Source organism: Mauremys reevesii, linkage group 1 (genome assembly GCF_016161935.1).
Source record: "Mauremys reevesii isolate NIE-2019 linkage group 1, ASM1616193v1, whole genome shotgun sequence".
NCBI lineage: Eukaryota > Metazoa > Chordata > Testudines > Geoemydidae > Mauremys > Mauremys reevesii.
In genome coordinates this window covers 226,532,994-226,549,976 of record NC_052623.1, presented here as the reverse complement: position 1 = coordinate 226,549,976, position 16,983 = coordinate 226,532,994, and the positions used below count along the sequence as shown (strand labels likewise).

Sequence of the window (16,983 nt, the reverse complement as noted above, 5' to 3'; positions counted from 1 at the left end):
TCAATAGGGTGGGTATATTGTGGGTATATAAAATCTTTACTGAAGAGAACTTTTCTCTCAACTGTTTTTCAGGCATTTGAGTTAAATGAATTTAAAATGAACAAAACATAGAATATAAAACAGCTTGAGTAAAAGTCACTTCTCTGCTGAAGCGCTTAGGTTTCACATTCTTAGTGTCTTTAATGCCTTAATTCTACTTGGTCTTCAGGCATCCACCGAGTCTTCTAGGATAAATTTGATAGACAAGACCTGCATTACTCATTTAAACAACAAACAGAAAAAATAAATTTAAATAAATCTAAAGCCTTTTAGGCCTTCTCTCTCCATCATAATGAAGCCAAAAAGGCAACAGACCAACCTTCTTTTCCTTTGTAAGTCACCTTTAAAGTGAATATACTGCCAGTGAAAAGGGTTGGATTGACAGCCCTGGCTAGTAAAATCCTCGGTTACAGTTGCTGATTTGGGTGAATGAAAGCATCCAGCTTGCCTCTCAGAGCCCAGGTGGAGTTTGAAGGGCTGACAGCTTTTTACTTGCAGACAAAGCATGACTAAGCAGGAGTCTGATTGGCAATAATATTGAAACCTCCCCGCCCCCGCTCCCAATGCCATTATTAGAGTCACTTTTCAGAGTGCACTTTGACGTGTACAGATTACTCTCTGTTCTTCGCATGTGTGTCATTGAGATTTTTCTAATCTGGACAATAAGCATGTGTTAGGGAAAATAAAATCAATCCTGCCACAGTGCAGGGGGGTAGACAGAAGACCTATTAAAAATCCACTTGAACCCAAAATATTCTGTGATTTGTGACTAGTTACTAGTTTAATTTCATGTAGTCTAAAAAAGAGAGTTTCTATGTAACACAGACTTTCCAAAAGTATTAGAGATTACTCTAACCTCTTAACAGCGTTGACATCATTGTGATTTACACAATGCTGTTGAATGAAATAACCATAAGTAATTGCATCCGACGAAGTGGGTATTCACCCACGAAAGCTCATGCTCCAATACGTCTGTTAGTCTATAAGGTGCCACAGGACTCTTTGCTGCTTTTACATAAGTAAAACAGAAAGCCGGGGGACTGTATGGGGAGGGGACTGAGGCACACTGGTGGGCAGAAGTGTGGAAAGCTGTCATGCTGCTGCCTGTGCTATGTTTGACTGTCCTCCTCCTCTTACACTGGTGTAACTCCGTTGCGTTCAGTGGAATTACTCCTGATTTACACTATTGAAAGTGAGAAAAGCATCAAGTCTATTATGTGAACATGTAGATTGTAAGCACCTCAGGGCAGGGACTTTGTGTTTTGGGTTTGTACAACGCCTAGCACAGTGGAGTCCTGGGCCATGCCTGGGTCCCGTAAGTGCTGTCTCAGTGCAAATAATAATAAATGAAGGTTTTGCCAGTCAAAGCATGCCCTCAGCGACACCAGTGCAAATCCATTAGCTTCAGTAGGTTTACACAGGTGTCACTGATTGGAATTGAGTTGATGGGAAAGAATAGACTCCAGCTCCCTCTCTCCACACTGTGTTGGCTGTGCAGGAACTAATGCAAATAAAAATGCAGTAAATTCCTAACATCTGCTGACTTGAGTGAAAAATTATTCTAAATATACACTTAGAGGAGATCTGTTAATTAGGAAAGTGTCATTTTTACGCAGTCATTCTTCTCTTTTTCTCTCCAGCATGTATGCTGTAAAATGAGCTCCGCTGTTCCCAGTTTTTATTATCACACAGTTGCTGGGGAACATTGAGCTCTCAGCCTTTGTTCTGTTGTTACTAGCATGGAATGCCACAGCTCTGCTTGCAGTGGATGTGCCAAATAAGCTTACTGGAACTTCACTAACGAGAAAGTGGGTTTGAAGGTACAAAATAGCATAATCTCCACGGCAGGGAGAGTTCCAACCAGTTGCTGGCTCTATCTGGCAACCACTAGCATCGTAGCTTTAGCAAGAAGCTGTCCATTCTGACCATTTTAAATAGTGAAAATGACATCCAGTGTGGAATGAAAGTGTTTGCCCCAGTTAAAGTATTTGGAACAAGTTCATGACATGCCTGCAATATTTGTGTTCAATGTGCATGCAGAGATGTTGTAGGGAAAAGTGAGTAGATTTGTGACACGTTGCTAATAGAGTAATTGGCAATATTTTGCCTCTCCCTGTGGAAAGGCATCAAAAAGCCTATGACCTCTAAACAAGCCAAAAATGGCTTCACTGGGGTTTTGATCCTTCTTTCAGTAGTGTTGTGCCTCCCCAGAGATTCTTGTCAGTGTGTAGTTCTCTGGTGAACATCATGGGTGGGGTTTTCCACACATTTGGTCCAGGCTCTTGCAGATGCCTGTGCTTCTGTGGACTACCACTCCTATCAACCCTTTTTCTGTATCTGTCTCAATCTGTACTAATCTGTCAGAAATCTCAGTTGAGTGCCCCCCGACTGGTGTAGGGAATTCAACTGCTGGGTCCCCAAGTGTTTTAAATCTGGAGCCTGAAGAGAGCCCAGCCACTGCCCCACTTTTGGGATCCCTAGGCCCGTTCTCAGGGTGAAGACCCTCTGTCTAGCACCCCTTCCTAAAAGCTGCCGCCCTGCTGGACCCAGTAATGACGCTTCAGACTCCCCCATAGCTTAAGCACACTCTCTCCTAGACACCCACAAAGACATGAGCCATTTAACTCCCTCAGGATGCCCCTGGTAACAGTGGCAGATTTAAAGGTATTGCTCAGCTTCATTTTGGCGGGCCCTCCTTGGGACCCAGCCAAGAAAAAGAACATTCTCTCTTATCTCCCCCCCTGCTCTATTTTTCATTCTTTTTTCTTCATCCTCCTCCTATAACTAATAGGAAGTAAATGAAAATAAAGTGCGGTACCTTGATTGTTTTTGTTGTCTAACTTATTTTTCCACAGACCACTTGAAAACTATTGTAAAGCATTTTGGATAAGAGAGCTTTATTAAAAAAAATGTAAAAAATCATTAGGATGCAGGAAGGGGCTCAGGGCTGGTGGTGCAGGGTCTGAGAGGATGTTAGGGTGCAGGAGCAGGTTGGGGTGCACGGTCTGGCCAGGAGTTAGGGTGTGGAAGAGGGCTTAGGGCTGGGGCAGGGAATTGGGGTGTGGAGCACTTACCTGGGGCAGTTCCCCTTTGGTGCGAGGGGTGCAGGTGGGGATGTGGGGGAGGGGGTGCAGGAGTCATGGCTGGGAGTGTGTGAAGGGGTGCACGAGTCAGGGCTGGGAGGTGTGAGGGGGTGCAGGAGTCAGGGAGGGCAGGGGGTTGGGGGTGTGTGAGGGGGGTGCAAGAATCAGGGCTGGGAATACATGAGAGGGGTGCAGGAGGGGGCTCAGGGCTGGGGGTGCAGTGTCTGGGAGGGAGTTAGGGTGCAGGATCATACTGGGGGTTGGAGTGCAGGGTCTGGCCAAGAGTTAGGATAGAGGAGGGGGCTCAGGGTTGGGGCAGGAGGTTGAGGTGTGGAGAGCTTAGCTGGGGCAGCTCCCGTTTGGTGCAAGGGGTGCAAGTGGGAATGTGTGTGTGTGTGCAGGAGCTACCGTTCGGTGCTTGGGGTGGGGACGTGGCGGGGATGCAGGAGTCAGGGCATAGGGTATGGGTGTGCTGGGTATCTGTGGGGGGTGCAGGAGTAAGGGATGGCAGGGGGCTGGGGATGTTTGAGGGGAGTGCAGGAGTCAGGGCGAGGGGCTGGGGGTGTGGGCTGGGGTCGTGGGGTGCTCCCTGCCCCCTGCCCTGAGTGGCTCCCAGCAGGGGGCTGGGCAGGGTATGTGTAGGGGGAGTGCAGGGGCTTCGCCTTTGCTCTGCCCTGCCCCGATTCCACCCCCTTCGCCAAGGCCCAGCTGCCGCCGTCTCCTCCTCCTTCCCCTAGCATGCTGTGGCCCCGCTCCTCCCCCTCCCCCTCCCTCTCCCTCTCCCCCCCGAAGCGACCTGAGCGCTGGCAAACATCTGTTTGGCAGCAGGGGAAGTGCTGGGAGGGAGGGGCGGGAACGTGGTACGCTCAGGGAAGAGGCGGGAGATTGGGGAGCTTGGCTGCTGGTGGGGGCAGAGCCTGCAGCAGGAGCCCCAGGAGCCAGCAGGACCAAGCTTCTACCTGGGGCCCCCTGTCGCTGGGGGGCCCCATGCCAGGGCACCCTGTGTTTTACTGTAAATCCACCTCTGCCTGATAAGTGTAAAACCTGTAATACACACAGACGCTTTGCTTAGAGCCTAGCATGTGATTATTCTTTAACAGCACACACACAACCATACAAAATAGTAAACTCCCTATAAAACACACACAGAGTCACAAAGATGCTGTGACCACTAGGCAGGTAGCAATCTGCAAATCCCAAGGCCAAGACTTACAAAGGGGATTCAGATTTGAGTGTGCTGTTGACTGTTTGCAGAGCTAAAAACCATCACAATAAACAGAACTGACTCTCCCTGGCTTTACTGTCAGTGTAGAATCGCCCCCCCCCCCCCGGTTGTCATTCCTCTTGATTTTAAGGCTATAGGCTGTAACTCTATACACATTAAAGAGCTTTAATTTCCTCTCTGTAACAACTATAAAAGCTATGTGTGAGAGGGAGGAAATGGGGAATAAATCTTGCCAACATCGTTGAATTAACCCTCATGGTAAACACAATGATTTTGCTTGCAGGGAGGATGCATTACTAAACTGGAACAGTTCCTGGCAGATCACCTTTTGATAATGGGAGCTGTTGGCATAGGAGTAGCTTGCCTTCAGGTAAGTCCCATGATGGGTTATTGTCCCAACTCACTGGACCCTCCAATCTCTAAGGGGTACCTTTTTAACTAAAATTTCCTACCATCTCTATAGCCATACTGGCAGTGGCCCCAGGAGAAGCACTAGTGTAGACCAGCCAGTGTTTTAACCAATGTGCCATCTTCCATGGTCAAAGCAGGTCTTTGACACCATTGACTGGAATCCCAGCAGCACCAGCATGTTGTCTGCACTTCGTGTTACCACTGGTGAAGCTGAACTGGTGGCAGCAGCAGCAGGAAATTTGAGGAAAATAAGTCTAGCATACACAAGGCCTGAGTGTGCTTTTCTGTCATTTGTTCCTTGGAACCAGTGCTGCTGTTTCACTTACACCTGAGATCATCTGGATTTACATGTAAAGCTCACTTCTTTAAATTGTGTGATCTAATAGCTGATATCTACAGCTGAGCTTGACATAAATAGGAGATACAAGGATTTCAAATTTGGGACCTCTGGCTGATGCAACATAGGCTTCTCCCTATGCTGATCTGGCCCATACTTTCTTCTAACAGTGTTTGCTTGGTTTTTTGTTTTATTAAATGATAAATCAGGCAGTGAGCTTAGAACAGAAATTTTCTGACTGAGTGGCTTTTGAGGCCAGCTTAAGCCACTTCCAGGTTTGTTTGTTTGTTTTTAAAGAGTGAGCAGATACAGTAGCAGAGATTTCTCTATGAAAAGAAGCGTATACGGGTGACTACCAAAGAACAGGTCAATATGACAGACAGTTCCTTCAGTCTCCATGTGTTTGGATGGATGGATGGATGGATGACAGTGTTGAACAAAATATCATTTTTATAGATGGGAGGTTCCTTGGTGAGCTCATTTCCTGTCTCTGGATGGGAAAGTTTGTTTGGAAAACAAGGTTCCCCAGACTTCTCTGTGAATGGAACAATTAAGTGAAACAGAGGGAGAATAACATCATTTCAGACCTCTAGGGATAGCACCAGTTTACACTATTCAAGTGGCAAGTAGCTGTATTATCTTAAAAAATAAGAAAGCTGTCTGGGATCAGCTATAGTGGAAATGAGGCAGTAATGTTCTTTTATCCTCCTCTTAATTTACCTTTTTCCTCACAACTTGCCCCAAGGTCACACAGTAAGTCACTGACTCCTGGGAACAGAACCCAGACTTTTGTTTTTTTCATGGATGCATGTATTCCAAGGCCAGAAGGGGCACATTGTGATCCTCTAGTCTGACCTCCTGTATAACACAGGCCATAGGACTTCCCTAACAGAATTCCTTTTGAACTGGAGCATATCATTAAAAAATAAAACCGATTCCAACTCCATTCTCAAATTTCCAGTAATGATGATCTACCAAAACCCTCTATACATTGTTCCAATGGTTAATGACCCTCCCTGTTAAAAATCTATGCCTTATTTTCAGTCTGAATGTGTCTAGCTTCAACTTCAAGCCACTGGGTCATATTATACCTCCGTCTGCTAGACTGAGAAGCCCATTATCAAATATGTGTTTCCTATGTAGGTAATTTTAGACTATGATCGGGTCACCCCTTAATACTCTTCAGCTAACTAGATGGAGCTCCTTGAGTCAATCACCATAAGGCATGGTTTTCCGTATCTCTGTCTTGTGTTTTAACCAATAGACAATGCTGCTCCCTTTGAAAATGTTTTTTTCCCTTCTGGAACATTGGTGTTAGACTCCATTTCTCTCAGGTTCTTATAGCAGAGCAACATGTACTTTTCTGCTCAAAGGTCTAGTAAAGCCTCCCTTTTATGTTTCACAAGCTGGAAACTCAGCAGAGAAAAAAAAAAGCCAGGGAGTTTTAGGTCTATCTTAGATCTGAGATATTTGTAGAGATCAGGGGAAATATCAGAAATTCCATGTGAACCCTGGAACAGCTAATTTAGTATCTGTTGCAGTATAGAGGCTTGTGGCTACTAAGCAGGGACACCTGGGGGTAATTTTTTCCCTTTGGTTCTTTGTTCAGCACAAGGTTTTACTGATCCTGTGGCGTTAAATATGCAGAAGTCTTCTCAGAATTTATGGAGCTGATCTCAGCACTTTTGATGTAGAAATGATTTCGGATGTGGACATCTCTTGTCCACTCATTGTGACTTTGTCACAATGGGAAATACGCTTGCTTGTTTCCCTCCTTCAGTGGTTACTAACAGGTACTGCTGGTGTCTCCCAATTCACCTCAGGAAATGGTGCATGGTCCTGCCCTATCTGTAGTCATTTTAGCAACTGTGTTAAGGGAAGTAATTCTGATTACTCGTTATTGGCAGAGATGGGAGGATGTACTCCTAATGCCAGCTAAACAACTGCACAGTCCCCTTCCAATGTGGGCACTGTAATGAATGGAAAAGAGAGAGGAAGAATCCGGGTTATTACAGCTTGTCCCTGGAAATCTTCCAGATTCCATAACTGACAAGGAATTGCACCATAGCTCAGCATGATTCTCTTCATTTGGAACTAAGATTAAAAGTATTTCATACTGAATAGTGGTCTCCAGAAAAAAAAATTACAGTAAAATTACAATAGATTTTAGAGTCCAGCAAAAAAAACCCCAAATGTTCTCTCTCCGAGAAAATAAATGTGTCTAACATATCCTAGTCGGGTGGGAAGGACCTACAGAGAGTCTGGCTTTTGAGTTTAGCTTGGTCTTGAATCTCAACAGGCATTCACCCTCCACAACCATCCTTTCCCTCTTCAGCCTCCCAGAGTGTTTTACAGAAGGCCCCAGCAGCTCTCTGTGACCCGACTGACCAGTGTGTTCTGGTTGCATATATTCTTCAGAAGATTTAGCGTGCTGGGCCCTGTGTTGAAGTCAAAGATAGGGGAGCTATGCATTTGGTTGTCTTTAGGTAGGGGTGGGTAATGGGAGAAAGGAAGGTACCCACTGATTCCTCAAACACATTTTAAATAACATATGGTGGCTACATTCAAGCTCATGCTTTTAAAGTAGTTGCTATGGTACTATTCCCCTAAGGCTATGGCTACACAACACACCACTGGTGGCACCGTGTAGGGTATGTGTAGCCTCATGCCACAGCAAAAAGCAGGCTGTGGCCTACTGCGGTGCATAGCAACATGTAAGTGACAGGCTCTGGCAGGGGGGAGGCAGCAGGGAAGGCTCAGTGCCCCCCATACCAGAGCCTTTCCTCCCTGCCAGAGTCTTACCCAGCTGCAGAGAAAGACTCCAGCAACAGGGAGTTGGCAGAGCCTTTCCCTGTTGCTGACATATGTCCCTGAGGCAGGAGAACGGCAGGGAGCTGCTGGAGCCTTTCCCCACTGCTGAAGACTTTTCCTTTAGTAAGGAAAGGTTCCAGCAGCAAGGAGACAGCAGGACATTACACTGCTAAAAATAGCAGGTGTAGATGGGGAGACCTGGCTTGGACAAGGGGAAAGCCAGGTAGGGTGTATATTCAGGCATGTACCTACACCCTTCAGGCATGTCTTTACTCACCTAAGCTGTGCCTCATGACCTACATTGCTCTTTATACCTGTGCTAGGGGAGCTACATGTGTATGTACACTACACACTGCCAAAAGAAGCCTGCACCCTAAGACTTGAGGGAAAGATACAGCAGCTTCCCAAGCACAGAATTAATAAACATGCATAACATTAAAAAAACCCAAACCCTCTTCTGCCTCTTTATGTGTTTGAGATCTTTGTGTGTCTCCCATAGCATGATGCTGTGATGCGGGAGCATCAAATTTTTTTTCATTAATATGCATAAATGCAAAATGGGGAGTAACTGGTGTCACGACTGGGACATAGGTGGTCAGACCTAGTGGTCAGAGTAGAAGTTGGGCTCAGTTGGGTGTCAGAAGGCCAGGCTCCAAGCCAAGCCAGAGGGCAGACCAAGAGCCAGACGCCAGGAGGCAGGGAGAGTCAGAAGACGCAGTCTGGAGTCTCTGACATGCAGGGTCTGAAGCAGAGGCAGGCAGGCAGTCTGGGTTGTTGCTGAGCCAGCTCCCTGTCATGGCTTCCTGGCTTAAGTACTGGTACCACCCTACTGGTACCAGCAAGGAGCTGCCACTCAGGTCTGCTGGGCAGTACTTCCTACTGAGCCCAGCCAGACAGGGTCCTCCTGCAGGAACCTAGCCTAATGCTCCTGTGGTGATGTGAAGGGGTCAGTGGCCCAGAACTCCCCCCGCGTCCCAGATTCTAGCCCTGCAGGTTCTTACATCATCTGTTCCTTCAGCCCACCCTTCGGGACAGTGCTTGTCTGGGTGAGCCGCATAGAATTCCTCTGCCAGGTCAGGGGCATGGACACGAGTCAGGTTCCCAAGTGTGCCCGCTTCAGGGCTGTAACCTATCAGCTAGTCTATCAGCTAGTACAGGTGGCCACATGTCCATCAAGAATGTCATGCACTTCATATTCCCATGACCCTGGATTTTAACTGGTGGAGGCAATGGTGTGGTTTGGTCAGAAAAGGGGTTCTCTGTATAGGGCTTCAGAAGGGAAACATGGAAAACGGGGTGTATTTTGTGAGATGGTGGAAGCTGAAGTTTGAAGGTAACCAGATTAATATGCTGGCATATTAGGTAGGTTCCTAGGAATTGGTGGTCCAATTTACAGGAGGGTTGCCTGGTCTGGAGGGGCTTGGCAGCAAGCCATACCTTCTGGCCTGCTGTAAACACCAGAGTTTCTTGTCACCAACGGTCATCCGGCCTCTTGACTTCTTCTAAGGGCATGTCTCCACTAGGTCAGTTTTATAGACGTCGCTCTTTAGCAACTGATTTTATACAGTGGATTGTGCATGTCCCCACTAAGCACATTAGGTCAGCCGAGTGAGTCCTCAATACCGTGGCTAGCATCGACTCACGGAGTGGTGCACTGTAGGTAGCTATCCCACAGTCCCACTGCCCCTTGGAATTCTGGGTTAAGCGCCCAGTGCCTCATGGGACAAAAACATTGTCACAGGTGGTTTTGGGTACATGTTGTCAGTCTCCCCACCCCCCTCTCCCTCCTTGAAAGCAACGGCAAACAATTGTTTTGTGCCTTTTTTCCTGGATTATCAGTGCAGATGCCATAGCACAGCAAGCATGGAGTCATCTCAGGTGCACACTGCTTTTGTGAGCATTGTAAACACCTCACGCATTATCCTGCAGTATGTGCAGAGCGTAGTTAGGAGCTGCCAGCATGAGGACGATTGTGAGGCGGACATAGACACAGATGTTCCTGAAAGCACGGGATGTGGCAATTGGGATATCATGGCAGCATTGGGGCATGTTGATACAGTGGAATGCCAATTCTGGGCCCGGCAAACAAGCACAGACTTGTGGGACCGCATAGCGTTGCAGGTAGGGGATGATTCACAGTGGCTGCAAAACTTTCGCATGCATAAGGCCACTTTCCTTGAACTTTGTGAGTTGCTTTCCCCCTCCCTGAAGTGCAGGAATACCAAAATGAAACCTGCCCTGACAGTTGAGAAGTGAGTGGCTATGTGGAAGCTTGGGCAGATCTACCGTATGGGCTGCTGTGATCCAAGTAGCCAAGGCAATCAATAACCTTCTGCTAACAAGGGTAGTGACTCCTGGAAATGTGCAGGTCATAGTGGATGGCTTTGCTGCAATAGGGTTCCCTAACTGTGGTGGGGCAATAGCTGGAACGCATATCCCTATCTTGGGACTGGACCACCTTGGCAGCCAGTACATAAACCACAAGAGGTACTTCTCAATGGTGCTGCAAACACTGGTGGATCACAAGGGACGTTTCACTGACATCAATGTGGGATGGTCGGGAAAGGTGCACGACGCTCACATCTTTCGGCATTCCGGGCTGTTCGAAAAGCTACAAGAAGGGACTTTCTTCCCAGATCAGAAAATTACTGTTGGGGATGTTGAGATGCCAATAGTTATTCTTGGGGACCCAGCCTACCCCTTGCTCCCATGGCTCATGAAGCAGTACACTGGCAGCGTGGACAGCAGTAAGGAGCAGTTCAACTATAGGCTGAGCAAGTGCAGAATGGTGGTAGAATGTGCCTTTGAACGTTTAAAGGGGCCCTGGTGCTGTTTGCTGAGTAGATTAGACCTCAGCACAACCAGTATTCCCATTGTTATTGCTGCTTGCTGTGTGCTCCATAATATCTGTGACAGTAAGGGGGAGACATTTATGGTGGGGTGGGAGGTTGAGGCAAATCGCCTGGTGGCCAGTTTTGAACAGCCTGACACCATGGCAATTCAAAGAGCACACCGAGACACACTACACATCAGAGAGGCTTTGAAAAACAGTTTTATGACTGACCAAGCTACAGTGTGACAGTTGCGTGTGTTTGTCCTTGACGCAAAGCCACCCCCTTTGGTGAATGTACTTCCTTGTAAGCCAATCCCCCTACTCCCCCTTCAACCACAGCTGGCACAGGAAATAAAGTCCCTATTGTTCTAAATCCATTCATTCTTTATTAGTGATCACTGAAAACCCTGACTGGTAAAAGATAGCTTGGGTGGGGTGGGGTGGGGTGGGGGAGGAGGGAAGGATAAGGCCACATTGCTTATTGTAGCCACACTACAAATCAAAACTGTTTGAATGACAGCCTTCTCTTGCTTGGGCCATCCCCTGGAGTTGAGTGGCTGGTTGCCCGAAGCCTCCCCCCATGTTCTTGGGTGTCTGGGTGAGGAGGATATGGAACTTGGAGAGGAGGGCAGGCAGATATACAGTGGATGCAAGGGGGGGGGTGTCTGTGCTCTTGTTGGCTTTCCTGCAGCTCCACCAGATGCCTCATCATGTCCATTTACTCCCCCATTAGCCTCAGCATCTCCTCCTGCATGTTCTGGGAGACTCCCCTGGGCCTCTGGCTCACAGCCTTTTATAGGGACCAGCTAGGCCTGATTGGGGCTTGGCCACAGCTGAGCCTACCTTCCCTAATCAGCCCAGGCTTTCCTTCCCAACCTCAGCCCTCTCCCAGGGCTGTTCCAAGCCCTGAAGGGCAGGAGCAGGGGACCACCCTCCTACACCCCTGTAGTGTAGTTACAAATTTGCGCTCAACAGAGGTGCCTTCTCCACCTTCAGGGTCGGGGAACAATTCGCCCTGGGAGGGTATTGGCTCCAGGGGGATGAAAAAGTCCTGGCTGCCAGGGAGAACAGATTCTCCGCTTGCCTGCTGCACATTCTCCTCCTCCTCCTCCTCTTCCTCATCCACATCCACAAAATCCTCCTCCCTGTTGCATGAGACTCCTCCCTTGCAGGTGTCCACAGACAGTGGTGGGGTAGTGATAGGGTCTCCCCCTAGAATCCCATGCAGCTGATCATAGAAGCGGTATGTGTGGGGCTCTGACCCGGAGCGACCATTTGCCTCCTTTGTCTTTTGGTAGGCTTGCCTGAGCTCCTTAACTTTCCCTGTTGTCCCTGTTATAGCCTCTGTCCACCATGCCCTATGCAATTTTGGCATATATATTAGCATTTCTTCTGCTGGAGCGGAGTTCGGCCTGCACAGATTCTTCTCCCCATACAGCAATGAGATCCAGAGTCTCCCTTTCGGTCCATGCTGGAGCTCAGTTGCGATTCTGGGGGGACTGCATGGTCACCTGTCCTGCTGAGCTCACCTCGCTGACCAAACAGGAAATGAAATTCAAAATTTCCCGGGGTTTTCCTGTGTACTTGGCTAGTGCTGTCCAGATCGGTCACATTGGGACACTCTGGGATAGCCCTTGGAGGCCAATACAATCGAATTGCGTCTGCACTACCCCAAATTTGACCCAGCAAGGTTGATTTTAGTGCTACTCCTCTCTCCAGGGAGGAGTACAGAAGTCAATTTTAAGAGCCCTTTAGGTCGATGGAATGGGATTGGTTGTGTAGAGCAGTGGTTCTCAAACTAGGGCCACCGCTTGTTCAGGGAAAGCCCCTGGTGGGCCGGGCTGGTTTGTTTACCTGCCACGTCCACAGGTTCGGCCAATCGCGGCTCCCACTGGCTGCAGTTCGCTGCTCCAGGCCAATGGGGGCTGTGGGAAGTGGCGGGGGCCGAGGGACCTTCCTGTGGCCCTAGTTTGAGAATCACTGGTGTAGAAGCATTCATTTTAAAATCGACCTAACACGGCTAAATTCTACCTAACCCTGTAGTGTAGACCAGGCCTTGGAGAGTGGGTTCTGTTTCTGAGAGTGACACCTGTCTCCCTTACACTCAGACAGCTGGCTCCCCTATGCAAATACCTGCAGACCCTCACTGTCAACATCTCTCAGTAAGGCGGGATGGAGTAGCTGGTGGTGCAGATCCTGCTCTAAAATACCACTTACACCCTATGATGAGGATGTCAAGCCAAATAAAGAATGCCTTAAAATAAGTCTTGCTGGAGCAGGTGGGGCTTGTCATCTTTGGCAGGCAGCTCACTCAGGAGAGGGGAAACTCCAATTTGGACAGCCGACCTGTAAAGCTCATCCAACGGGTATACTCCTGTGAATTGGTGGCCATGTCACATATATCCCAGAGGGGTAGGGCGTTCTCTGCAAACAACATATACCATGCTGGCCTGACTGTGGTAACTGGGCAAGGGCCGCTGAAGTTAAAGCAGCAAGTAAGTGAGCGGATGAAGCTCAGATGTGGAGCATACACACACTGACTGGAAGAAGAAGGAGCTATCTGAGATCCTAAAGAGAAGAAGAGTAAATGTGGCATGTGTATAAGAGACCAAATGGAAAGGCTGAAAAGCCGAGGTGCTGGAGGAGGGTTACAAAATCTACTACTCAGGGAATTCAAACACCCTCCTTGCCCCCCAAGAGTGTTGGAGTTATTCTAGATGAAACCCGGCAGAGTCACGTGGTAGAGGTTACCAGACGTTTGGGCCAAATGATGTGTTAAAATCTGCTGGGAAGAGGTAACATCCATATAGTGAGTGATTATGCATCACAGGTATGAGAGGGTTAAAAGAGGAGGGTTTTTTTGATGAGTTGCTGTGCCTTATTGGAAACATACCATCCAACAAGAAGAAGATAATTATCCAGAACAGATCTAAATGCACACAGATCAGATGTAACTGTGAAGGCTGGATATGAAATAGTCCATGGAGAGCATGACATTGGAACCGGAAACTCGAAGTGTGGGAGGGGAGGGAAAGGCCCTACAGACTTGTCTGGCACTGGACTTAGTGATCATAAAGTGAACATACTTTCAGAAGAAGGAAATCCATATCATAACTTATGCCAGTGAAGGACACAAGACCTAAGTTCCCCCTAAGCTGTGCAACCACCTATTAAGTCCCGTGCAGGGGCTCAGGCTGCAGCGGGGAGAGATGCCTCTCCCCCATCCCAGATCTGCCATGCTGGGGAGAGACACCTCTCCCCACTGGCCCCAACACAGACCTGTCCCGGACTTACCACGGCTGGGGGAAAAGCGCTCCTCTCCCGGCCCCAACCCAGCCCCAGCATGGACCTGCCGCAGCCAGGGGAAAGGTGTCTCTTCCCCACCCCACCCCTAGCCCAAGTGCTGCTGGAGGGAGTCCTCTCTCCCCGCCATAGCCCCCAGGCAGTGTTCACCCCAAACCCCTCATCCCTGGCCCCACCCCAGAGCCTGCACCCCTAGCCAGAGCCCTCACCCCCCCACACACACACCCAAACCTTCTGCCTCGTCCCTGAGCCTCTCATCCCCAGTCCCACCCCAGACCCCACACCCCCACCACATCCCAATCCTCTGCCCAAGCCCTGAGCCCCCCTCCCATACTCCAAACCCCACCCTCAGCACATGAATTTTGTTATGTGCATCAATATGGTGGTGATGTGTCACACATGACCTCCATATTGGTGCACATAACAAAATTCATTCCACACATGCATGGGAAAAATTTGAGGGAACACTGGTGGCAAGACTGAAATCTATTTCCCTTTAATAAGAAAAGAGCGATCATGAATAATCAGTTGTAAGGTAACACCCTATGAGTGCATTGGGAGACAGCAGAGACCTCTCCTTTCTGCCTTCAGAATGCAGAGATCTTGGAAGCTCCTGAACTCCTGGGCACCAGAAAGGACTAGGTTGGGGAAATGTAAAGACGGGAATTAAAAACACTTCAAACCAGGAATAATGTGTAGACTTCTTGATGACACACAGAGATGTGTGGAGGACAGTTGGTCCAAACTCAAGTCATCTTTTCTGGAAACAGCACATGAAGTCCTAGGACTGATGAAAGCAGTGCCAAAAAGGATATGAAGGGAAATCTGGTGGTGGAACCTTCAAGTTAAAGAATCCGTTGAGGGGGAAAAAAGATAATGTTCAAAAAATGGCAGGCGATTGGTTTGAGCAGTGATAAGATGGCACATACAAAGGCAAAAAAGGAGTCCAGAGGAAGTGTTGCAACAGCTAAAAATACGGCCTCCTATATAACCAAGTAGGTGGAGGACATGAAGGCGAGACTATCATCTATAGACTTACCAAGACAAGAGAGAAAATAACAAGGGATGTGAATGTGTTTGCTTATATTACAAATGAATGTTGAATCAATCAACAAAGTTTGGTGTGATTATTTTGAAAGAGTGATGAATCAGAAGAACCCAAGGGAGGAATTAAGAACATGTAAGCCAAACCAGAGCATGACAGATTACGTACACAAGACAGAGGTTGCAGAGGCACTTAGGAGAAAGCACCTGGGCCCGATGAAGTACCAGTGGGTGTTGTGAAGTCATTGGGAAGGGAAGGCATTACGTGCCTTACAAGTTTGTTCAATTATATTCTTAAGAAAAAAATGCCATGTGAATGGTGTAAAGCTTTGTGGTGCCTATTTTTAAACATAAAGGAGCTAGTACGCTGTGTACTAATTATCACCCAGTTAAGCTAATGGGACATGTCTGAGAGAAGTTTATTGAAAAGCATCTGCACAGAATGGTTGAAATTTGGAAGGGTCGGTATGGATTCATGCCAGGAAGGAGCAGGATTGATGCCATATTTGCACTATGAATCCTCATAAAGAAGTTCAGAGAAAAGAGATGGCAACTGAGTGGTTTTTGTGGACCTGAAAAAGATGCATGGGCACGTACCAACAGAACTAGTTTAGTGTAGTTTATGAGAGAGGAGTGCCAGAAGGATATGTCTGTCTTATCTGGGGGACGTATGACAGAATGACTACCATAGCCCAAAATAAATGGAGCTACAAGAGAGAGTTTCCAGTGCACACTATCCTGCATCAGGGGTCAGTGTTCAGCCCCTTTTTGTTTACAGTTGTCATGGATATGATACGTGAGAATATACAAAAGAAGCCACCTCAGAACATGCTGTTCGCACAGAGCAATAAGTGGAAGACTGTGAGACCCTGCCAGCCAGCTTTGAGCAGTGGCACCATAGTTTTGAGTGGGTTGGGCCAAGAGTGAACATTAGTAAGATGAGGCTAGGATAACTGAGGGAGGAAGACTTACCATAATGGATATCACAGTCAGAGAACTTACAAGAGTAAAAAAATGTAAATACCTTAGATCAGTGCCCTCCTGAGTGATGACCAACGTCGTATTAAAGCTGTGTGGAACAAATGTGGAAGCTGAACTCTGTTCTCTGGCAAAAAGATGCCAATACAGTTAAAAGGTAGTGTATAAAATTGTCATTCGACCCATCTTAATGTACAGAACAGACTTGCCAACCACAATAAAGGAAATCAGGCTGGTCACCACCACAGAAATGAAGATGTTGAGATGGTCAAATGGAGGGAGTCCTCTCTCCCCGCCATAGCCCCCAAACCCCTCATCCCTGGCCCCACCCCAGAGCCTGCACCCCTAGCCAGAGCCCTCACCCCCCCACACACACACCCAAACCTTCTGCCCCATCCCTGAGCCTCTCATCCCCAGTCCCACCCCAGACCCCACACCCCCACCACATCCCAGTCCTCTGCCCAAGCCTGTGATAGGAAACAAAATGAGGTTCTAAGGGGCCTAACGCAGGTTGGTCCAACTGAAGACAAGTCGAGTGATTCTAGGCTATGTGGGTATGGCCAATATCCAGTGGAGACCAGAAAGCTACATCAGTCGGATGGCACTTGCAGTGACTGTGGACGGAAGATGACCAAGAGGAAGACCGAAGACTTGGTACACAGACAGCATATCAGTGGACCTCAGAGAGATCAATCTGTATGGCAGCTTGTCTTATGATCATGAGTTTTGGAAGAAGGTTATAGAAGTCGCTGACCCCAAATAGGGAAGTGACAAGAAAGATGATGATGATGCAGCTCCTTGATGCTTCCTGGCTCCCAGTGAGTCAGGGAAGCCCTGCTATAATGGGCACATCTCTTTCTGTAGACATCCTCCGGCTTCCTCAGCCTCAGCCCCTTCTCCAAAATGCTCTAAGCAGCTC

At 48.0% G+C, this 16,983-nt stretch overlaps 1 protein-coding gene across 22 annotated transcripts in view; it reads left to right on the top strand.

Annotated features, from left to right (window-relative positions):
• Nucleotides 1–16,983, top strand: part of TSPAN11 (tetraspanin 11) — a 203,203-nt gene that overhangs the window by 111,918 nt on the left and 74,302 nt on the right. For 18 of the 22 annotated variants that reach the window (XR_005598407.1, XR_005598397.1, XR_005598377.1 and 15 more), the window contains one exon: nucleotides 4,631–4,717. Coding sequence is in view for 13 of the 22 variants with exons in the window: in XM_039538458.1 (XP_039394392.1) it covers nucleotides 4,631–4,717 (87 nt within the window). In the remaining 9 variants the exon portion in view is untranslated. Of the gene's footprint in view, nucleotides 1–4,630; nucleotides 4,718–4,810; nucleotides 5,133–8,229; nucleotides 8,329–16,983 lie in introns of those variants that run through there. The other 4 variants (XR_005598384.1, XR_005598379.1, XM_039538450.1 and 1 more) reach the window with 4 other exon arrangements.